Genomic DNA, 24,715 nt, shown 5'->3' with positions numbered 1-24,715 from the left:
ATGCCTTAGCCTGTAGCTGGGATTACAGGTGTGCACCACCACATCCAGCTAATCTTTTGTGTGTTTTTAGTAGAGAGAGGGTTTCTCCATGCTGGCCAGGCTGGTCTCAAAACTCCTGAACTCAGCTGATTTGCCTGCCTCAGCCTCCCGAAGTGCTGGGATTACAGGCATAAGCCACTGTTCCAGCCTCACTCTAATTTATAGTGTTAATTATGAGATGACAAAGAGAGTATTTTCACTGAAAACTATAGAAAAACTGGGGAGTGGAAGCTCCCAAAAGTTGGGCAGAGTGAAGAAAGGTATCCTAATAGGTAGCTGAACAACTTTAGTATTAATATCACCTACTTTAAAACAGCAGTATTATTTCATAATATAGCATAACTACTTCTTAGGTGAATCAAGTATGTTTAGTTGTCTGAAATTACCAAACTGAAAACTATCATAGTGGGCTGGGCACAGTGGCTCACACCTGTAATTCCAGCACTTTGGGAGGCTGAGGCATGCGCGTTGCCTGAGCTCAGGAGTTCAAGACCAGCCCAGGCAACAAGCTGAAACCCTATCTCTACAGACAGACAGACAGACAGAGACAGACAGACAGACAGACATAAATAAAATTAGCTTAGCATGGAGGCACAGGTCTGTAATCTGAGCTACTCGAGAGGCTAAGGCAGGAGAATCGCTTGAACCTGGGAGGCAGAGGTTGCAGTTAGCCAAGATTGTGCCACCGCACTCCAGCCTAGATGACAAAATTATCATAGTGATACTGAAGCAAGAGTTAGGACTAAAAAAAATTCAAAAACCCTATTCAGACAAGAAAAGAAGGTAGTAAGAAGATAAAATAAAAGCATTTTAGGTATAGTTAAAATTATTCTGGCCGGGCACGGTGGCTCACATCTATAATTGTAGCACTTTGGGAGGCCAAAGAGGGCGGAAACCTTGAGGTCAAGGGTTCTAGACTAGTCAGGCCAACTCTACTAAAAACAGAAAAATTAGCTGGGCATGGTGGCACACGCCTGTTGTCCCAGCTACTCAGAAGGCTGAGGCAGGAGAATTGCTTGAGCCTGGGAGGTTCAGTTGCAATGAGCTGAGACTGTGCCACTGTACTCCAGCCCAGAAGACAGAGTGAGACACTGTCTCAAAAAAATAATCATTATGGCCTGGCACAGTGGGTCACCTCTGTAATCCCAGCATTTTAGGAGGCAAGCTGGGTAGATCACCTGACGTCAGGAGTTCGAGATCAGCCTGGCCAACATGGCAAAACCCCACCTCTACTAAAAATGCAAATACTAGCCAGGCATCGTGGCACACCCCTGTAATCCCAACTACTCAGGAAGCTGGGGCATGAGAATTGCTAGAACCCGGAAGGGGGAGGCTGCAGTGAGCTAGATCATGCCACTGCACTCCCGCCTGGGTGCAGAGCCAGACTCCATCACAAAAAATAATTTAAAAATTATTCTTTTTCCTTTTTAAAAAACTTCCCCAAAACTTGCTAAGAGATAAAATTATTCTTTTATTTATTTTTTTGGAGATAGAGTCTTGCTCTGTTGCCCAGGCTGGGGTGCAGTAGTGTGATCTCGGCTCACTGTAACCTCTACATCCCAGGTGTAAGTGATCTCTTCCCTCAGCCTCCCCAGTCACTGGGATTACAGGTGCCCACCACCAGGTCCAGGTAATTGTTGTATTTTTGTAGAGACTGGGTTTCACCATGTTGGTCAGGCTGGTCCCGAACTCCTTACCTCAGGTAATCCTGCCCTCGTTGGCCTCCCAAAGTGTTGGGGATCACAGAAGCGAGCCACTGTGCCCAGCCAAAATTATTCTTTACCATATGAATTAACACGCGTTCTCTCTACCTTTCTCCTAATGCAACACCAACTTGTTAAGAAAACTATTTTTTTTAAAAAAAGGATTACTACATCAAAGCTACTATTACCTAAGTGGAATGTCCAAAAAGGAAGACTGTCAAGTAAGTCTCTGTTAGCAGAGTACAAGGATAATAATTCAGCAATTCCTAGCAGCCAACAAGCCAGGTACATACAACTCTAAGCTAAAGAAGAGTCATTTGTTGGCAGCCCCCAGGTGCCATATCAGCCCTAGGATGCCACAACCTCGAAGATAAGAAGAGCCATTTGTGAGAGTTAATGAACTGATCATCATGCTCACAGTTAGAGATGACTCCCAGATGAGAGGTTACTTAAAGTAGCTTGGAATGAAATTGCCCAAGAATAACTAACAGCTTAGCTGAACCAAATGGCATAAAAATCATGTCTGAGATAAATCAATCTTTTATTTGAAGTAAAATATTTGACTGTATTATCTAGGAATGTCTAGGACACTCAAAGAACACTTGTACGGCCTCTTCTGATAAATCAAGAAACATGTAATGTGGTTTCACTAAGCACAACGAATGTTATCTTTGGTAATGAAAAATAAATTTCCTTTATAAAACTTTTGAAACCACAGAATAAAACCCAACTGGGCTGAGCAAGTTGGCTCATGCCTGTAATTCCAGCACTTTGGGAGGCAGGTGAACAGATCACTTGAGGTCAGGAATCCAAGATCAGTCTGAGTAACATAGTAAAACCCCATCTTCACCAAAAATACAAAAATTAGCTGGGCATGGCAGCAGGTACCTGTAATCCCAGCTACTTGGGAGGCTGAGGCTGGAGAATAGCTTGAATCTGGGAGGTGGAGGTTGCAGTGAGCCAAGATCGCACCACTGCACTACAGCCTGAGCAACAGAGCGAGACTCCATCTCAAAACAAACAAACCCAATTGCATTGCACAATTCTATGCTCTGTAGAAAAATAATTTGGTAACCTAATTTGATAATCTAATTTGAGGAATAAAGTTCACTAATAAAGTAAATCTAAATCCATACCTCAGAATTTGAACCACCATCATAGGCACTGGTAGCCAATCGAGCCAAGTTACAGAGATGCTGAAACAGGTTTAAGCCAGTCATGCTAATTGTTTCAGGTTTTAGCTGGGGCATCTTTGGGAGGGTGGGGAAACATAAAACTAATTTAGTGTGATAATTCACAGATTTTATTTTATTTAAATAAACTTTACTGAAAACATTGTAGAAGAAAACAAATCAGCTTAAATTTTTAGTGATAATTCAAAAAAATAAAAATATATAATAATTTGGCTGGGCATGCTGGCTCAGCACTTTGGAGGGCCAAGGCAGGTGAATCACTTGAGCTCAGGAGTTTGAGACCAACCTGGGCAACATGGCAAAACCGCGTCCCTAAGAAAAATACAAAAATCAGTTGGGTATGATGGTATATGGCTGTAGTCCCAACTACCCGGGAGGCTGTGGTGGGAGAATTGCTTGAGCCTGGGAGGTCAAGGCTACAGTGGGACATAATCGCACCACTGTACTCCAGCCTTTGGGACAGAGCAAGCCCATCTCAAAAAAAAAAAAAAACAAAATGAAAAATAAAAAAAATATATGTGTAATTTAATAAACATTTTATTCAGTTAATAACTGAAACCTGCTGATACAGGTTTCGATTTTCAAGATGTACACAGACCCAAATCAGAGGACAAAAATAAAAACATCTATCATCCATTGTATAACTATACCACACAAAGTTATGGGAGATGTGCAGTTTTTGTTAAAGTCAGGGGTTGAAATTTAAGATGGCAAAAGTTCTATTTGCAGCTCTGTCTTGGATCTATTAAGTGATTTAGTTTATACATACTAGAACTCATTCATATATATACTCAGTTCCAACATGGAGATAATGTCACATTTTGCAGAGAATCTTTATAATAAGCATAAAAATAAAGTCTATTCCATTATTTTCATTCAGTTTCAAAATTCTAATGGGGATAGCTCATTAAGAAAAATAACAAAATTGGAACATCTTTACAATGACAAAACTTCTGAATATGCCTTCCCAGAATCTACACATTTGGAAACTGGCTTATCTTTACCCAAAAGACTGACTGCAATGACAGTCATTTAACTAAGGAAGAGTGACAGAAAGCAGTTCTCACACTTGTGGGTGTGGACACCACCCCTAAAAATTGGACTACAATATTATTATTTTTAAAAACAAACAGAAAAACCCTCCACATTTCTAATTACTGCTGCCTTCAACGCTTATTCTAATTGTTAGTTTAATTATTGTAGCTAATAGAATTTTTTTATAAATATAAACTATTAATTTAGATGTAAACAGTGTAAACAACAAAATCAAAGCACAAATCTGAACAAAATTATTTTAGGATAGCTAAAAATCACTACATTTGGTTACTTAAAAAAAAACACTGCCAAAAAAGAAAAGAAAAAAAAAAAAAAAAAAAAAAAGCATTAAAGATTTCGTATTTAAACAGAAAAAATGGGAACATGGAAAAATAACAAATAAACTGTGAGAAATGAAATTACCTTCTCCAGGAAAAGATGTTTGTAGGTTTCCATACCCATAGCATGTTGATCTTTACTTCGAACTTGATTTAAAAACCAATGGAGTGCATCATCATAACATTCAGAATCTTCTACTAAACAATGCCATAAGATGTCAACTTGCTCTAAACTTAACCCTAGATGAAAATTATAAATATTATACTTTATTAACTACACATAAAAAAATTACACTTCTCTTTGGCATATGTATATACAGTAAGTCCTCACAACATATAGTTCTTGAAAATTGCAATTCTAATTGAAATGATGCATAAAATTAATTTTACCATACATTAATTGATATAAAGAAGAGTTATGTTCCTATAGCATATTTATGATTACAAAAAAAAAAAAAAAAAAAAATGTCACAGCCAGACACAGTGGCTCATGCCTATAATCCCAGCACTTTAGGGGGCTGAGGTAGATGGACTGCCTGAGCTGAGGAATTCGAGACCAGCCTGGCCAACCTGGTGAAATCCAGTCTCTACTAAAATACAGAAAACTAGGCCGGGCACTGTAGCATGCACCTGTAGTCCCAGCTACATGGGAGGCTGAGACAGGAGAATCACTTGAACCTGGAGGTGGAGGTTGTACTGAGCCGAGACTGCACAACTGCACTTCAGCCTGGGCAACAGAGTGAGATTCCATCTCATAAAATAAATTTTTAAAAATTACTAAACTTCCTTATTTAGAAGTTAACACTTTGAATATTAAATACTGGGATGAGTGTTAGTTACACATACACTTAAGAAAGATTAATACAAACCACTAACATAGTCATTTATTCAATTTTTGGCGAATCAGTGGTGGTGGCAGATGAAATCAAGGACTCAATGGTTACAAACTGAACACTCTAAGGTGCACTTTCTACCACCAGGCAGTTCAAACACAGTAAAATTTAAATTTGGTGGGCTCGCTTTTGTACATCATTTATGGCTATGCATTTGTATGAGTATCATAGAGTTTACAATCATAATTTGTATTTATTCATTTGCTCATTTTTCAACTCACTTAATCCAGTTCAGAGTTGTGGGTGGCCAAACCCTATCCCAGCATCTCAGGGACAACACAGTAACTAACCTTAACCAGGATGCCATCCTATTGCAGAGTATACTAATACATATGCCCACACTCACTCAGACTGGGATCATTTAGACATGTAAATGTATCTACAGTGGATGTCTCTGGGATGTGGGATGAAACCAGGATACCCAGAGAAAACTGATGGAGACATGGGGAGAATGTACAAATTCTGCACAGGCAGTGGCCCTGGCCAGGAATCAGTTTTTTTCCTCATTAATGTTAAAACGTTACTTGATGACCTACTATAGTTTATTTATATGAAACGTGTATAAAATATTTACTATCGCATCCAGGTGCAGTGGCTTACATGTGTAATCCCAGCACTTTGGGAGGACGAGGTGGGTGAATCACCTGAGATCAGGAGTTCAGGACCAGCCTGGTCAACATGGTGAAACTTTGTCTCTACTAAAACTGCAAAAATCAGCCAGGCATAGTGGTAAGTACCTGTAATCCCAGCTCCTTGGGAGGATAAGGCACAAGAATAGCTGGAACCCAGGAGGTAGAGGATGCAGTGAACCAAGACCTCACCACTGCACTCCAGCCCAGGCAACAAGAGCGAGACTCCATGTCCCAAAAAGGAAAAGTAGCTAGGCAGGGCACACACCTTTAGCACTAGCTACTCAGGAAGCTGAGGTGGGAAGATTCCTCAAGCCCAGGAGTTCAAGGATGCAGTGAGCTATGATCATGCCACTGCACTTCAGATTGACTGGATGACAGAGCAAGACTGTCTCTTAAAAACAAAAAGGAAGGAAGGAGGGAGAGAGGGAAGGAAGGGAAGGGAGGGAGGGAGGGAAAAAATAAAGAAAAAAATAGAGAAAGAAAGACAGAGGGATGGAGGAATGGAGGGAGGGAGAGGAAGGAAGGAAGGAAGGAAAGAAGGAGGGAAGGAGGGAAGGAGGGAAGGAGGGAGGGAGGGAGGGAAGGAGGGAGGGAGGGAGGGAGGGAAGGAAGAAAAGAAGGAAGGAAGGAAGGAGGGAAGGGAGGGAGGGAGGGAGGGAGGGAAAGGGAAAGGGAAAGGGAAAGGGAAAGGGAAAGGGAAAGGGAAAGGGAAAGGGAAAGGGAAAGGGAAAGGGAAAGGGAAAGAGAAAGAGAAAGAGACAAAGAGAAAGAGACAAAGAGAAAGAGACAAAGAGAAAGAGAAAGAGAAAGAGAAAGAGAAAGAGAAAGGAAAGAAAAGACAGACAAACACAGCTGGGCACGGTGGCTTACACCTATAATCCCAGCACTTTGGGAGGCTGAGGTGGGCGAATCACAAGGTCAGGAAATCGAGACCATCCTGGCTAACATGGTGAAACCCTGTCTCTACTTAAAATACAAATATTAACTGGGCATGGTGGCACATGCCTGTAGTCCCAGCTACTCAGGAGGCTGAGGCAAGAGGATTGCCTGAACCTGAGAGGCGGAGGTTGCAGTGATCTGAGATCACGTCACTGCACTCCAGCCTGGCAACAGAGCAACACTCCATCTCATTTAAGAAAAAAACAAAAAAACAAACAAAAAAAACCCCTATATCAATAGCTGTTTCTTGTTTTCCCATTTGTAAAATTTAAAATCATATTCATATAACATTTTCTTCCTAAATGAATGTACCAGAAACACCAATAAGACCAAAAACACAAAAGGAGATAGATATCTTATAACCTTTTACAATTATTTAATAAAAAATTTCATAATTGTTTTCAAAATGTAGTTTAAGATAATTCATATGTAAATCACTTAAAAATACACAACTTACAAAGTATTCTAAAAGAACCCTTTTAGGGAGAAAATTCTTCTCCCTAAAACAAGAACACAAATGTGTAATAGTAAAAATGATTAGGAAAGGTAATCCTAAATATTGAGGAATCAGAGGTAAGGTTTAAGTATTATAAATCGAGTGGATATTAAGTTCAAAGGTCATTCTCTGTATATAGAAGATAAGTAAGCACTGTTTTTGTAAACTATGAAAAAAGAACTCTTACGATGAAAAAAGCAAAAGGAAACTAACTGTCTGAAACAGACAACAACAACATATCAGAGGACACTATTAGCTAGGGATTTAGACTAATGAGAGAAGTCTGTATGGTACTTTGACCCAAGTATTAAAGGATTCCTGAGTGTGGCAGAAGACAGATGAAATTCTCAGAACAAAAGAGGAGGAGGCATTATGGGCAATCACAAGTATGAATATGAAAAAAATTAGACAATCCAAAAGATTAGAACAAAAGCATCACAGAGATTCTGAAGTACATTTTAAGAGGTTCTAAACCCTGGAGTGGTGCCCTAGAACCAGAAGGGATATGATGGTATGGTACCATCAATAGAAATTTATTTTTTCTTGGGAAAAGTAGACACAATGCCAAAATAAAGAAAAATTCCTCAGAAATATTCAACCTAGTAGCAGCATCAGTCTAAAGAGTTTTATCAAAAAAAAAAAAAAAAGTAACCTATCAGTTTCTCACTGAAACAGTTAATATGTAGATTATTTAAATTATCTAAATCTTGTGCCCATGGGGGCAAATATAAATAAACCAAAAGCAACTCTGATAAGTATATATCAGAACTTAAACATGTTAAGTAATTAAGAAGAACAAAATAAAGAGTATCTAGGTTAATTAAACTATATAATAAAATAGAAGTATATTCATAATTGGCTGAATTACCAGTCCACATTCAATAGGCAACTTACACACTTTTGTTATTGTTCTAGGTTTTTAAAAAACCTATAATTATTGTTATATTGAAAATCAGTATTAACATACTGGATGTAATTACATATAACTCTGGAGTAACTTCGTTATAGACGACAGGAACTGTGCCAATAAGAAAAGTACAGCCATGCACAGTGGTCTGAGGCCTGTAATACTAGCACTTTGGGAGCCTGAGGCGGGAGGATCGCTTGAGCTCAGGAGTTTGAGACTAGCCTGGTCAACATAATGAGACTGTGTCTGTACAAATAATTTAAAAATTAGCCAGGTATGGTGATGTGCACCTGTGGCCCTAGCTACCTGGGAGGCTGCAGTAGAAGGATCACTTGGAAGGCAGGTGAAGTTGAGGGGAGAATAGCCACAATGCGGGAGAAGTGAAGTTTTAGATTTGATACTATCTGGGCAGTAGCTATTGTCCATTACAAACTCACAGAGATGTACTGTGTATAATAAATATGAAACTTAATGTTCATAGTATCTGTGTTGACTATATGTATTTTAGTTTGACTTCTCCCCATAGACTGGTTTTGCCATATTTTAGATTACTTACTTCTTGAATGTTACCTGTCATAATGGGTCAATACATGACATTTTTCTATCAAAGGCAGATAGCTTATTTTTGAAATCTGTTGTTATCACATTGTTGATGCCATTTGTTACAAATAGTTTGAACAGAAAAAAGAAGTAACAGACTTAACAAGATTAACACTGTATCTCAAGCACAGGTATGAACTTGAAAAGAGGCATGACAACACCTAGGAAGACACCTACCAGGCTGACAATATAGTAACCATGGTTAAAGAAACAATGTCCTTCTAAAAAGTAAGGTTTGATACTGACACACAGAAAAAGAAGAATGTAGAGAGTAAAAGAGTATAGACAGTATATGAAGGAAAAAGCTGCTCTGGCTAACAGAAATCAAGCTTGTTCCTCTCTTGTGAGACCACCCAACCACACGAATTTGGATACAGTACACAATCTGAATATAACAGATCAAGCTCTACTTTTTAAAAATTCACTGTTAACAAAACTGAGTTTAAAGCGAAACTAAATAAACCTGGGGCCTCCAAGTGTCTCTACCACCCATAAAGCCAAGTAATTTTCAAAAGATTGGCCATGATAAATAATAAACAATACCTATCTCCAACCAAAGGGAAAGCAAGATTTTATAGGCAAAAATAATAAAAGATGCAGTCAGCCAGGTGCACTGACTCATGCTGGTAATCCTACCACTTTGGGAGGCCAAGACAGGACTGTCTGAGCCCATGAGTTCAAGACCAGCCTAGATAAACAGAGTGAAACCCTAGCTCTATGCCAATTTTTTAAAAATTAGCTGTGTGTGGTGATGCACAGTTCCAGTTACTCAGGAGGTTAAGGTGGGATGACTGCTTGAGCTGGGGAGGTCAACAGCTGCAATGGGCTGTAATCACACCACCGGACTCCAGCCTGAGAGACAGTGAGACCCTGTCTCAAAAAAGAAAAAAAAAAAGCGAGAGAGAGAAAAGGTCTTATAGAACAAAAAAAAATTTTTTAGTTTATTTAAAATGCAAACAACCTCAATTATTTTAATAAATTATCTGAATGTTGGTATAATTTGTAAATGTATTAAGAATAATCACTCCAGTAGCTATAAAAAAAGAACGAAATCATGTCCTTTGCAGTAATAAAAATGGAGCTGGAGGTCATTATTCCATTATTCTAAGTGAACTAACTCAGAAACAAAAAACCAAATATCATGCATTCTTACTTGTAAGCAGGAACTAAACAATAGGTACACACGGACATAAAGATGGAACTAACAGACATCTCCAAAAGCAGATATGGCAGGAGCGGGACAAGGGTTGAAAAATAAGCTATCGGGTAGATTACTCAATCTATTACTCAAATGTTAACTCTTTGAGTAACGGGTACACAAAAAGCCCAATCCTCACCAGCATGCAATAAACCCTGTAACAAACATACATGTACCCACTGACTTCAAAAAAACAAACAAAAAAAAAAACCACACTGCAGAAATCCGAAGTGTGAGTAAATTTAACTAGTTCTCCCGAGAGTCAAAACAGATTTTAAAATATACTGATTAAAAAACTTACTGAAATGATCAGGTGATCCCAGAGTTGAAAATACACAAGTCAGGAATTGAAGTCGAACTTGAACTTCAGCACTATGGCTGTACCTATAATTTAAAAGTCATTAAAATAATTAAATATCCTATTTCTTAATTATTTTTAAAACTTTAGTGGTCCTATGCGTAACTTATACCAAAAATTGTTTTAAAATAATTCAGAATTATTTTAACTATGTAACTTTAGTTACACAAAAAAAGTTCATAAAGACAAGAAACAAATTTAAACTAATAAATTATGTAAATCTTGAAACTATAACAAAATTTACTTTCAAATTACATGAAGGTACATACAAATTCAACAGCCAAGCAAAGGAAGTATGTCATTTTAAAAGTATGTATATGCACATAAATTAGAATAGCCAACAAAAAACAACCTCTTCTTAAATAGTGCAGGTTTCATATTATGGTCCCTATAGTGGTAATATATTCTTTATCAAGAAACACTAATAATATTTCTATAAATCCAGTTCATGAAAAATATAGCTGATACAAAACTGGCACTTTTAAATATTATTTCAAATCTAAAATAATTGTAATTCACATGTATGAAATTTGATGCTTAATATAAAAGTTGCTTTTGAAACTTTTAAAGTAGCAAGTGTTAGTGAGGCAGGGTAGGACATGGGTCTCAACAGACAAACAAGAGACAGAATGTGGTCAGCCTCAACATGAGAAAGAAGAGTTGTAGATGGAAAACGAAGTCAGGGAAGGGTGCTAAAAAGTGGGGAGAGGGGACCATGTTTGGGGTAGAGGCAATCAAGCTTGCTTTTTTAAAAGTAAGTGAGTGTGAGTGTGTGTGTGTGTGTATGTGAGAGAGAGAGAGAGAGAGAGAGAGAGTTTCACTGTTGTCCAGGCTGGAGTGCAGTGGCACAACTGCTGCTCACTGCAACCTCTGCCTCTTGGGTTCAAGCGATTCTTGTGTCTTAGCCTCCAGGGTAGCTAGGATTACAGGTGTGCAATACCACACCCAGCTAATTTTTGTTATTTTTATTACAGTAGAGATGGGGTTTCACCATGTTGGCCAGGCTGTCTCGAAGTCCTAAGCTCAAGTGATCTGCCTACCTTGGCCTCCCAAAGTGCTGGGATTACATGTGTCAGCACGCCTGGCCCAGTTTTGCATTTTAAAAGGATTCTCCTTTCCTTTAGCAACCCCAGTGAACTGCATATTGAACCGTGTCTATAATATCACATTCTAGTTCAAGCACTTGAGCACTCAATGAAACTAAGTCAATCACAAGCTATTATCTCTATTTTATAGACCAAAAGACAAATTGTAGATGAACTGCACAAACTGCTTTGCCAACATAAGACAGTAGGTGATCTATGCTCTGATCTATAACCTAGGTACGCAGAGGGTCAAAGGGCATCTTTTTTTTTTTTTTTCCTGGGGAAATGGAGTCTCGCTCTGTCACCCAGGTTGGAGTGCAGTGGCGTGATCTTGCCTCACCACAACCTCTGCCTCCTGGGTTCAAGTGATTCTCCTGCCTCAGCCTCCCAAATAGCTGGGATTACAGGCACACCTCCACCACACCTAGCTAATTTTTTTTATTTTTAGTAGAAAAAGGGTGTCACCATATTGGCCAGGCTGGTTTCGAACTCCTGACCTCAGGTGACCTGCCCACCTAGGCCTCCCAAAGTGTTGGGATTACAGGTGTGAGCCACCGCACCCAGCCTGCGCATTTGAATTCAATGTCCTGTAATCCCTAAGTAAGTGCAAAATTTTAACAGCATCCCAAAATTAGCTTTCCAAAATTGCACTAAATTCACTACTAAACTTTTAAAGCTTAAGTTTTCTGAAGATTGAGTTCACTGGACATACCTTACGCTCTTTAAGGTCTCTTATTAATGCTGGCAAAGAAAAGATGAACTTTTGCCTCATTAATGCTGCACTGACCTTAGTGAAAGTGAAAATATGTATGACGAGATATAACAGAAAGGAAATCTAGTAAGCAACTCTCAGATTCAGATAAAATTCAAAAACAGCTTTTAAGGGCTTCTAGGCTTTTTAAGTTAAAGAACAAGAAATTCTGTAGCAGAGGCCTTGAGTATCAGTTCAAAAATGAGTTTTATGATCCATCAGTTCTGCAATTTTACATTACTGTATTCCTCTTGCCTCATCTAGGGAACATCAATCATAAACATACAAGGGGAATAAAGTTTGCCCTTCATCAAGTACCTTTACATCTGCAATAATTCTTCCCCTATACTTGCATCTCAGAGTAAGAAACTCGTAACCCTGAAGACACAGGTATAGTCCCTTTACACTCCCTGCATTAGCTCCCATAGCATGGCCCCTGACGCTGTACTTCAAAGATCTCTGCAAGCCCCATCCGGGTCCCATGAGCTGCCGAAACCACCAGTCAGAAAAATTTCTTGAGATATCAGACAAAGATGATATCAATATTGACAAATTCTCATGGGTCTGCCTATGGCTTCTCCCATCACAGGAAACACAGGACAAAAATAGTCTCCCCAAAGATACGAAACTTTAGTAACAGATTACTGCCTTAAAAAAAAAAATCTTTGTAGCCTCCACAGACAAGGTTTTCTCTAGAAAAAGAAATGAAATGAAATGGTCCTTTTAAGAAACGAGATACTGGCCAGGTGCAGTGGCTCAACCCTGTACTCCTAGCACTTTGGAAGGCAAAGGCGGGTGGATCACCTGAGGTCAAGAGTTCAAAACCTGCCTGAAACCTTGTCTCTACTAAAAATACGAAACTTACACAGGCATAGTGGCATGCGCCTATAATGAGCTACTTGGGAGACTGAGGCAGGAGAATCATTTGAACCCAGGAGGGGAAGGTTGTAGTGAGCTGAGATGACACTACTACTGCATTTAAGCCTGGGCAAAAGAGCCAACACTCCGTCTCAAAAAAAGAAATATTAATATAAAAGCAAAAAACACACAAAATTACAAAATAAAAAGTATTATCTTACATGTTACAAGAATCTTTTTCTTTCAGTGAAAAATTTCAGAACCTTCCTGTGTATTTGTTTTGAGACAGAGTCTCACACTGTCGCCTAGGCTGGGGTGCAGTGGCGTGATCTCTGCTCACTGCAACCTCTGCCTCCCAGGTTCAAGCGATTCTCCTTGCCTCAGCCTCTCAAGTAGCTGCGATTACTGGTGCTATTTTTTTTTGCATTTTTAGTAGCGACGGGGTTTAACCATGTTGGCCAGGCTGGTCTTGAACCCCTGAACCTCAGTGTCTGCCTACCTTCGCCTCCCAAAGTGCTGGGATTACAGGCATAATCTCTACTGAAAAAAATGAAAATAAGTATGCTTGAACAAACAGTAGCAAATGTACAATTGTTTTACCCCCTAAAAGAGTAGGGAAATTGTATCAAATAGTCCAGAAAACATCTCTCTGTTCTAGGGTTTTATTCTCCTAGGACAGCAATCAGTAAGGCAGATTGAAAGATTGGAAAGATACTCTAGGATGCCCTAACAAAACATAAAACAGGCCGAGCGCAGTGGCTCACACCTGTAATCCCAGCACTTTGGGAGGCCAAGATGGGCAGCTCATCCGAGTTTGGGAGTTTGAAATCAGCCTGACCAACATGGAGAAACCCCATCTCTACTAAAAATACAAAATTAGCCAGGCATAGTGGCAAATGTCTGTAATCCCAGCTACTTGGGAGGCTGAGGCAGGAGAATCACTTAAACCTGAGAGGAGGAGGTTGTGGGGAGCCATGACTGTGCCACTGCACTCCAGCCTGTGCAAAAAGAGAAAAATTCCATTTCAAAAAATAAACAAACACATCTCCAAGGAGCCCTACTCCTCTTTCACCACAGAAGCAATGCTTTGTTCACCTCCGATTCCACTAACAAAGTAACTGCACAGTTGTCAATGCAGTGAACAACTAAGTCTCAGACCTATGTTCCTTTTTGATGCCTAATGTTGGACTTTATGAGGATGATTCATTGTATGACTTCCACTCCCTTCTCTAAGCCTCTCATTCCTGCTCTTCAAGTCCACAGGCTTATGACTGTGGTGGGAGCTCTTTTATCACCTATTGTTTATTTCTTTGCTGTCAAGTAACGTGAACTCCCCGTCTCCTAACAAAAATGTAAGTCATGTGGTTTTATTTCTGCTCTTTGTTGATCCTATTATTTTTATATCTCTTGACCTCGTGATCCACCCGCCTCGGCCTCCCAAAGTGCTGGGATTACAGGCTTGAGCCACCGCGCCCGGCGATCCTATTACTTTTATAAAGCACATACAGAATTTTCAGATTCAGCAGGCCACCATTATCCTCAAACTCTGCTTCAATAGGAATAATTAAAGGACAGTGACTTGGAAGAACAGTTAGAATTTTAATGTAATTTTAAAAGAATACATCCTACAGGCCGGGCACGGTGGCTCACCCCTGTAATCCCAGCACTTTGGGTGGCCGAGGTGGACAGATCACAAGGTCAAGAGACTGAGACCATCCTGGCCAACATGGTGAAACCCCTATCTCTACTAAAAAATACAAAAATTAGCTAGGCGTGGTGGTGCGCACCTGCAGTCCCACCTACTTGGGAGGCTGAGGCAAGAGGATTGCTTGAACCCGGGAGGCAGAGTGCAGTGAGCCAAGATCATGTCACTGCACTCCAGCCTGGCAACAGGGCAAGACTCGGTCTCAAAAAAAAAAAAAAAAAAAAAAATCCTATATAGAGGGAACTTTGTAAGCAAAGCTATGGAATACAGTAAATAGAAATACCTCAGAAATAATTTGATAAATTTGCAGAATAAGCTGCCTTAAAAAATTCAACAATAAAACTGGAAAGGTTAGTTGAATTTAGATCATAGCCCGCCCAGAATACTGAGCTGAAGAGACTGGTATTTTATTTTTTATGCCATGAAAAATCTCTGGATGGGGTTAAGAGACAGAATTCTTGTATGTTTGATATGCTATATTATTTGTTTTAATCAGGTAACTACAATTTATAACCTATCTGCCAGGTGCGATTCACTGTATCATTTCATTAAATTATTACAAACACTTATGAATAATTGGAATCAGAGGGGTAAATAATTGAAATAAGATTAAAATAATACATTAATCACCTAGAGCTAGGTCTGTATGATTCTCAAGCCCATGGACTTCCAACCAACACCATATTGCCTTCCTAATTTGACAGATATAAGGAATGAACCAGCATATGAGAACACTGAGACAAGGAGACAAACCCAGAGGTAGTTATAAAGACAGAAGTCATGTTCGTGGAATGTCAACTTGTGAAAAGACATGGGGTATGTTTTAATAAAAAGACATGTAGAAAATAATGGCAGTATAATGTAGCATTTATGAACATAAATTCCATAACAGAAACAGACTGTGTGAGTACAAAAGCTCGCTCTATTCTTTATGAGTGATGTTGGACAAGTTGTCATTTAATAGCTTCAGTATACTCATTTGTAAAGTTAAGACTGTCTCAAGTGGGTTGTTGTGTATCTTAAAGTAGTTGGTATCTGGCACATTGGTAAGTATCAATGAACACTGGCTCTCTTGTCATCATCACCATCATCATCATCATCATCATCATCATCATCATCATTCAAGTTTGGAAATAAGAGTACAAACAAGTCTCAAGTCTCAAGTTTTAGGCAAGAAGGAGGATAGCTGCACCCTAAAGGACACAGTAAAAATAAAATCTGGAGAAGTAACTGATTTGTGCAGGGAAATAAGTAAATTTATTTTTAGAAGGGAGTAAGTATGCTTTAAAGGTCTAAGGCTTTTCTGAACACTTCTACAGTCTGCTCAGTTTCCACCTTTGTGGAGGTTTTCTATGTGATTTTCTTAATCACTCTGTGACTCCTTTTCTTCACTGATGTGCCAGTAGTGGCACTTAACTAGTTTCCTCAACATGGACATCAGTCCACAATAGTCGGCTCACCAGCAGAAATCTGAATTTCACATGCAACTCCTTATAAGAAGCTTCAAATACAGCTCTACCACCACCAGTCCATTTCTACCAATTCCTTTTCCCAAATCGCTTGAACATATCCAGAGAATATTTTGATATATGAGAAAACATTAATGATGTACCACCAGTTTTAAAACTTCCACACATCCTAAACTTTCTAATACTAGAATGCAATTATAAAAAAAGTTTTAAATTAGCTGTATGTAAATATATTATTTTTGAAGTAAATATTTACAAATTTTAGAATCAATGTTCTAACGGCATTGATATCAATGGTTTCTGAAAAAATACTTTTATTTTTGACTTCTAAAAATGGCACCTTTGAACAAATCTCAATAGTGAAGGTTAACTAACCCCCAAAAGTGATTCAGCTATATTTACCTAAGAATTTAAGAGTAATCTCCTAAGTATCTTTCAGCTTAAAAAGTTCTAGCACACTTTTCATAATGTTATAGAAATAAAGTTTTCTATTACAATTATTTAAAATGCTGGAAATCTATCTTTCAAAGGAAAGACAAGCCACACAAATGTAATTAACCCAGTTGAGAGGAACTTACAGTGCATGTTTTTGCCTTCCTTCTCTCACAGTTTGAATGTAGTATACCAAGTTATCAAAGAAAAGCTTCATCATGTTCAGTTCTTTTTCTGCCCACCTGGCCCAGATAAAAGAAAAAATAATTTTAAAGTGGACAGGGTAAGAGAATACATCTATGCTGTGACAGTAAATATGCAAATCTAAAAAAGTCTTCAAATGTAAAATTTTAAAGTTACCAAAAAATATACAACTTTTATTTATATTTGAATGGTGAAAAGATATAAAGCAATGTTCATTTTTATGAATTTAAAGTACCTTTACAAGTTTTTAATCTCAAAATACTCAATGTCTGTGAAAATGCTATTATAAATGACTGATTTGAGTTAATATTAAAAGTAGCATGATACCATTTCATATAAGGAAATACTATGTGCTTTGATCATTATTTAGCAGAATACTGGCATATAGAAGGTATACAATAAACTTACTGCATATATCTTTTGTCAATAATTTGCTTATTTTTAAACAAATTTTTTTTTTTTTAAATCAAATACCCAGCACTGAGTTGTAAAATAACCTAGAAGTACTAAAATAAAAATTGTGGCATATACATTCAGAAATCCCAGGGTCCATAACTTTCCTTATTAACATAATGTATTTCATACAAAACCTATTAGCAATTTATCTGCTAAACTGTACAGATGTAGAAGTATTAAAACTCTAAAAGTTCAAATATAATTTATGTCATGTTTATGCTATAGTAATATTTTAAATATAAATAACTTTCACCTTGCTAATCACTAAATGAAGGTAAAGTGGTAGAAAGAAAACTTTGGGTTTGAAACTAGCTCCAATATACTTGCTACAACATGGCTTTAGGCAAGTAAACTGACTTCTGGATGTCTGAAGATTTACTAAGAGTCAAGGATAAAAGTTTCCAAATTTTAAACTATGGGCCATTAGAATGAGTTTATGAGATAATATGTACTAAATATTGAGTGCTGCTACACATACTAGATTCACAATAAATGATAGTTTTTGTTGTTACTGATGTCAAATAACCACAGAAGCTGAGTTCTTTCAAGTGATGTACTTTATGAGACTTAGGGTAACAATCTCTTGTGGTAATGGCAACCCTATGAATTTTGTTAATTAAGCTTATTTACATTTAATTTAAGGAACACACTAAAACGGTTTCCACTCAGTATTACTTAGATTCAGGTACTTCATAAGTAAATGAACATTCAGAGACTGCCCTTTCTATAGGAGAAAGTTACTCTTAATATGAACCACCTCCACTGACTATAATGACACTGACTCGCCCATGTTAGCACCAAATGAATGCCTTTACTCCATTAGAATTTTGAAATTCAGCCACTTAAAAATTATAGAAAGAGACAATGATAAAGGACTCATACTATTCTTATTCTTTAGTGATATTAAATGCTTTCCCCTACCCCTCTCTTGGGAAGCTCAAAGACCTTCCCTTACACTAATAGAACTTTCACTGGATTCTTAATTGTAGTATTAATCAAAGAAACAGACTAAGATACTTAACAAAGGTTCAGATTAAACATATTCAGGTTCACATTAAACACATCCCCTTTAAAAGAACAAGCAGCAGCAAGGTATATGACTCAGAAGAACTAACTTCATCCAATCTGGAATTACAGTACAGCCTTCCAAGAACTGTAAAAGTGATACTCCATTGTGAAAGCAAACAAGTGTTCTTGCCACCTAAGTTCTTAGAATTAAGAACTTAACCTCACAAATCAATCCTTCAACAAGTCAAATTTTCCCTAAAATTCAACTGTCTCTGAAATCTCTCCAAAAGCTTATTTAGAATAAAGTATACGACACATTTTCTTTTTTTTCCCTCCTGCATACAGTTTTGCCTAATAAAGCAACAACACTTTTTTTTTTTTTAATTTATTTTACTTTTGGTGCATACTATATCTGGCATTCACATTTTCTTAATGTACTGTTTGTGGTACACAATTTTCTCTAGGCTTATTATGAAAATATGGGGTCGATGAGACATAAAAGTTTGAAAAAGTTATTTTAACATTCATTAATCATAAGTTCTCCATAAATGTAAAGGAGTACGAGTTGAATATTCCTTATCCAAAATGCCAGGGACTAGAAGTGTTTCAGGTTTTTTCACATTCTGGAGTATTTCCAGGATGCATACCAGCTGAACATAGCTAATTCAAAAATCCAAACTCCAAATGCTCCAATGAACATTCCCTTTGGAGCATCATACTGCTGCTCTAAAACTGTTGGATTATGGAGCATTTCAGATTTTAGGTTTTTCAGATTAGGCATGCTCAACCTACAATAGGGTAGTAAACAAGATTATCCCAAACATGACATTAGGTCTAAAGCCAATTCCTAGAAATGGAAAAAATTAAAGACACTCAAGAGTTTACTTTAGTGTGACTCTTCCTCAAAAGTACTTTGCCATAACTGCGTACACTAAAAATCTCCCAATTATATAGCATTAATTGCTAAAGTGCTGTTCTTAAACTACAAAGAAAACAAACCCAGATTTTCCTACTGATCAGGATATAAACTCCACAGGGCTAAGTGGCAGAGAAATCTAAGAAAACAAACCACATGAAACTCAAATTTTCCTGGTACAGAGTAAAAGCTTGTAGATTAGTCAAAACCTTTACAAATAACTATAAATATTTGAAAAACATCTTTAATACGTTTCTTTATGTACTTACATTGTTATCCAGTGTGTATCATAACTGCTCCCGAACTGCTGAAAAGTACCAAATAGTTTTGGAAGAAGACGAAGTGAAATTACTACTGACCTGAAATAGCAAAAACATATATAGATAAAATAATTTTAACTACTATGAGTGATTCTTTTTAAAGAAATTCAGCTATTTAAAATCTTAAATGCTGAAAGATTTAATGAATTTTATATACAGATAATTTATTACACAAACATTACATGTTTTTTCTCAAAAGTATGAATTCATCTTATACTTTATATGTATTAGGCCAAGAACTCCAAGTTTAAAAATTCCAATCCAAGACTTTTAAGGCAGAACACGCTATGAGTATCTGGGTACAAAAGCAAGTGAAGAGCATTTAAAGATCTTTTTTAAATAAAACTATTTCTTCACAAGTCATTATGACCACTTTCTCCTAAATTTTCAATATGATTTGCATTCAAATTGAGAATCACAGCTTTATGAACCTCTGCCCCGCCGCCCCCGCTTTTTTTTTTTTTTTTTTTTTTTTGGAAAGGGTCCCCTGTCGCCAGGCACCAGGCTGGGGGGCGGCAGCACAATCCCAGCTCACTGTAACCTCTGCCTCCTGGGTTCAAGCAGTTCTCCTGCCTCAGCCTCCCAAGTAGCTGGGACTACAGGCATGCGCCACAACACCCAGCTAACTTTTCTATTTTTAGTGGAGATGCGGTTTCACCATGTTGGCCAGGATGGTCCCAATCTCTTGACCTCATGATCCGCCCACCTCAGCCTTCCAAAGTGCTGGGATTACAGGCGTAAGCCACCACGCCTGGCCAAAGCATGTTACTAATGGAAGCAAGCCACATACCTCAAAAGCATGAAGAAGCAGAAAGGGGAAAGGAAATTACTTTAAAACTTCAAGTACATCTGAGTCTGCCTATCCTCTGAAAGGAACAGGTATAGGACAGATACTAACATAGAAATCCTGAAAGTAGGAAAGGAGGTTGGCTGCATGAGCCTTAAAAGAGGAGGAACAAATTCTAATAAGGAACTAAACTTAATCCCAGCACTTTGGGAAGCCGAGGCAGGAGGGTCACCTAAGGTCAGGAGTTCAAGATCAGCCTGGCCAACATGGTGAAACCCTGTCTCTACAAAAATACAAAAAATAGCCGAAATAATGGCACGTGCCTGTAATCCCAGCTACTCAGAAGGCTGAGGCAGGAGAATCTCTTGAATCCGGGGGGTGAAGGTTGCAGTGAGCTCAGATCATGCCATTGCACTCCAGCCTGGGCGACCAAGAAAGACTCCATGTGTTAAAAAAACAAACAAACAAACAAAGAATGTATAGCAAAGAAGGCAACTGATCCTTTTACAGAATTCTGTTAGTGGTTTCTTATATGTGCATAAACAAGCAATTCTTCTACTTAACTGTTCAATGTATTATCCCTTAAAGAAGCAAAAATAGAAAACAAAGACCGGGCGCAGTGGCTCCCGCCTGTAATCCCAGCACTTTGGAAGGCCAAGGTGGGCAGATCATGAGGTCAAGAGATCAAGGCTATCCTGGCTAACATAGTGAAACCTGGCTCTACTAAAAATACAAAAAATTAGCTGGGCATGGTGATGCCCACCTGTAGTCCCACTACTCGGGTGGCTGAGGCAGGAGGATTGCTTGCACATGGAGGCAGAGGTTGCAGTGAGCTGTGATTGCACCAATGCACTGCTGCCTGGCGACAGAACAAGATTCCGTCTCAAAAAACAACAATAAAAACAACAGAAACAAAATAAAATATAGCATGTACTTTTAAATTTCAACTGGGGAAAAATATTTTCAAGCACTTACATATTCAATAAAATTACACAATCACAGCAGCCCTACACAGATGTGAGTGGAAGACAATATATTAATAACTGAAATGTCAACATATACACCAGAATCGTACTTTCACTACATTACAGAATGGAATACTATGAAAGCAGTATAGGTCAAGGGAAACATGAAACTGCATCAATGGAAGAATACTGAAAATCAAGAAATGTGTAATCAACTGAGTCCCAATGAGAAGTATACATAAATATGAGGCAGAATTCAAACTAGAGAAAAAACACTAACCTAATTTAAAACAGACAAAAAAATACCTTGGGGTATGACTGACAAAGGGCTGTACATATCTAATGTATACAACTTGATGAGTTATTAACCTAGTCTTTTCTGTACTATAAATGCTGAGACACAAAGGATACACCTAAACAGAAGAACAATGCTTTGTCAAAGTATATTTTAGCCGAAGTAAAATTTCACTTATTTAGCATCCTTTATGAGACAGTTCAAGAAAATTTAACTGCAATTTGAAAACAGGCGTGTTTCCAGAATCAAAAAGGTAGTATCACTATGTTTTTGTTTCTGTTGGATGGATCTAACCAAAAATGGTAAAAGGTGCTGAAAAGAGCAACACTGAGTGCTAAAATATGAACTTTGTGAAGAAGCCGCCTCTAAACTTAATATAAACACTACTAAAATACAGATTAATACAGGTACATAAAACAATATAAAAACATCACACCTAGTCAACAAGACTGTCCCCCACGTCAAAAAAAATACTTTGACTACCGCATCAAAAATTTTAAAATTCCTCTTTACCTGTTATTTCCCAAGTTTTCAAGGCACCCTTCAATGAATCTCATTCGAATCTGTCTATCTGTAAACCAACATACTAAGGAACAAAGAAGTTTCTCTGCTTCATTTATTAATCCTTCAGAAAGATTAACCTATATAAAAAAGTATATAAAGTTATTATTTATACTAATTGCATCTTGCTGAAATTTCTTAGTCTTCTGGCTCTTTTAAATACTTACTGCATCTTCATCTTGGACTATATCCCACAACAAAGTGTTTCCTTTCTTGCAAACATTATCCAAATTAATGTCTGTAATAGCGTTACTGTTGAATTGATGTTTATGAACTACAGGTCCTGAAGGGGGAAAAAATAGCACACTATAGAGAAATCAGCTGACTGAATTACAGCATTCACATGATTAACAAATCTGAAAAATAGTGTATTTTTCTCAGATCATAAAATAAAAACACACAATACTTTTTTTAAAAATAGAAACTGAATCTCGTTATGTTGGCCAGGCTGGTCTCGAACCTGTCGCCTCAAGTAATGTCCTTCCTCAGCCTCCCAAAGTGTTGGGATTAGAGGTGTAAGCCATTGCACCCAGCATGGTACAATACTTATTTACAGAAAAGAATAGTGTTATTTAAATTTGATAAAACTAGAGTGAAATCATTTCCTTTCTATAGTCTGCTAAATTATAGTAAATATATTTAATATTTTTCATATCAAGCGAAGTGCGCATAAATACTTGAAACTAAGTGTGAATAAGACAACATATTTGAAATAACTATTTAACCGAGACACATTCCTCTAAATGACCTATATAGTCTTTTATAATCCCTATATTTAAAAAAAAAAAAAAAAAAAAACACTTTTTATTGGAGATAATTTACCCAAAACATTCAATTAAATTAAAAGATTCTATTATAGAAATACTGTATTTTGTATAGACATTCAACAGGTACAGGACATTTGGATGGTTTCTAGTTTTAGGCTATTAACAAAACTACCATAAACATCTGTGGAACAAGTTTTGTGTCATTTCCTTTCCTTTCTTTCGGTAAATACTGAGGACTGACATTGATGAGTCATGAGGTATTGTATAGGTTTTTTTGTTTTTTCTCAGACGAAGTCTCACTCTGTCACCCAGGCTTGAGTATAGTGGCACTATCTCAGCTCACTGCAACCTCAGACTCCCTTCAAGCGATTCTCCTGCCTCAGCCTCCCAAGTAACTGGGATTACAAGCGCCTGCCACTATGCCCAGCTAATTTTTTTTTTTTTTTTTTTTAAGTAGAGACAGGGTTTCACCATGTTGGTCAGGATGGTCTCAATCTGATGAACTCGTGATGCCCGCCTCAGCCTCCCAAAGTACTGGGATTACAGAGGTAAGCCACCATGCCCAGTGGGTATTATGTATAACAAAAATCTTTTCAGCAGAAAAGATTTCCAAAGTGGTTGTGCTATTTTATTTTACATTCCTATCAGCAGTGTACAAGAGCATCAGTTAGTTCCTTTCTTCCACATCCACCCTAACACTGTAGTACAGTCACTCTTTTTAATTTCAGTCATTCTAACAGGTATATGGTAGAATCATAATTGTGGTTTTAAATTTCCATTTCCCTAATGACTAATGATGTTGAGAATCATTTTGTGTGCTTCTTAGCCATGTGTATACCTCTTTGGTAAATAATTTGCCTCTTTTTAATTGGGCTATCTTACTACTGAGTTATGAAATTATTTTATATTTCAAATACAATCCCTTTCTAATTTTCAAATATTTCTTCTAGTCTGTGGATTGTCTTTTTTGTGTGTGGATGGGTGAGGGATTATTTTGGTATTTAGCTTTTAAAATTTTATTAAAATACATATAACAAGATAGACAACATTTCTGTAACGTCAGAAAAATCCCTTGTGACCTTTTACAATCTATCCCTACCCTCGAGCCCTAGGCAATGATTGAGGAGCTTTCTATCCTTACAAATTACTTTTGACTGTTCTAGAACTGTACATAATACATATAGTGTGGACTTTCTTCTGTTTCTAGCTTCTTTTGCTAAGAATGTTTTTTCGATAGTCATCCATGATGTTGGATGTGTCTGTAGCTCCTTCCTTTTTACTGATCAGCAAAATTCCATTATGTGAATATACTAGTTAATTTCAGTTGGAAGGCCTTCTGATTAAAGCAGCACACATGAATAAATTTTTTGGCAGACTTGTTTTCATTTTCATGGGTAAAAACCTAGGGTAAAAAAACTGCTGGGTCATATGGTAGGTATATATTTAACTTTCTGATAAAGCAGTTTGATAGAATTTGAAAGTTTTGTCCCCTGTAAATTTCATGTTGAAATGTGACCTCCAATGCTGAGGTGAGCCTAATAGGAGGTGTGTGGGTCATGGGAACAGTTTCAATGCTGTCCTCATCATAGTGAGTGAGTTCTCACATTGAGTTCAGCTGAGATATGGTTGTTTAAAAGCGAGTGAGTGGCACCCCTACAACCCCATTTCCACTTTCGCCATGAAATCTGTTCCCCCTTCACCTTCTGCCATGATTGTAAGCTCCCTGTGGCCTTCACCAGAAGCAGATGCTGGCGCTATGCTTCCTGAACAACCTGCAGAACTGTAAGCCAAAATAAACCATTTTT

At 37.6% G+C, this 24,715-nt stretch overlaps 1 protein-coding gene and 1 long non-coding RNA gene across 2 annotated transcripts in view; both read right to left on the bottom strand.

Moving 5' to 3' along the window:
• Positions 1 to 24,715, bottom strand: part of USP34 (ubiquitin specific peptidase 34) — a 220,528-nt gene that overhangs the window by 130,533 nt on the left and 65,280 nt on the right. The window contains 7 exon segments of the mRNA XM_032292024.1: positions 2,879 to 2,992; positions 4,394 to 4,548; positions 10,275 to 10,357; positions 16,778 to 16,873; positions 19,485 to 19,574; positions 22,096 to 22,223; positions 22,311 to 22,426. Of these exon segments, the coding sequence (XP_032147915.1) occupies positions 2,879 to 2,992; positions 4,394 to 4,548; positions 10,275 to 10,357; positions 16,778 to 16,873; positions 19,485 to 19,574; positions 22,096 to 22,223; positions 22,311 to 22,426 (782 nt within the window).
• Positions 14,215 to 14,737, bottom strand: LOC116560579. The gene is made up of 2 exons (XR_004273029.1): positions 14,528 to 14,737; positions 14,215 to 14,429 (listed from the first exon to the last, which is right to left on the bottom strand). It is a non-coding gene; the product is annotated as an uncharacterized LOC116560579 (long non-coding RNA).

This window comes from Sapajus apella, unplaced genomic scaffold (genome assembly GCF_009761245.1).
Source record: "Sapajus apella isolate SASKATOON/1434 unplaced genomic scaffold, GSC_monkey_1.0 scaffold26, whole genome shotgun sequence".
In the NCBI taxonomy this organism is placed as follows: domain Eukaryota; kingdom Metazoa; phylum Chordata; class Mammalia; order Primates; family Cebidae; genus Sapajus; species Sapajus apella.
Note: the sequence above shows the minus strand (reverse complement) of the source record. Positions and strands in the feature narration are given on the sequence as shown.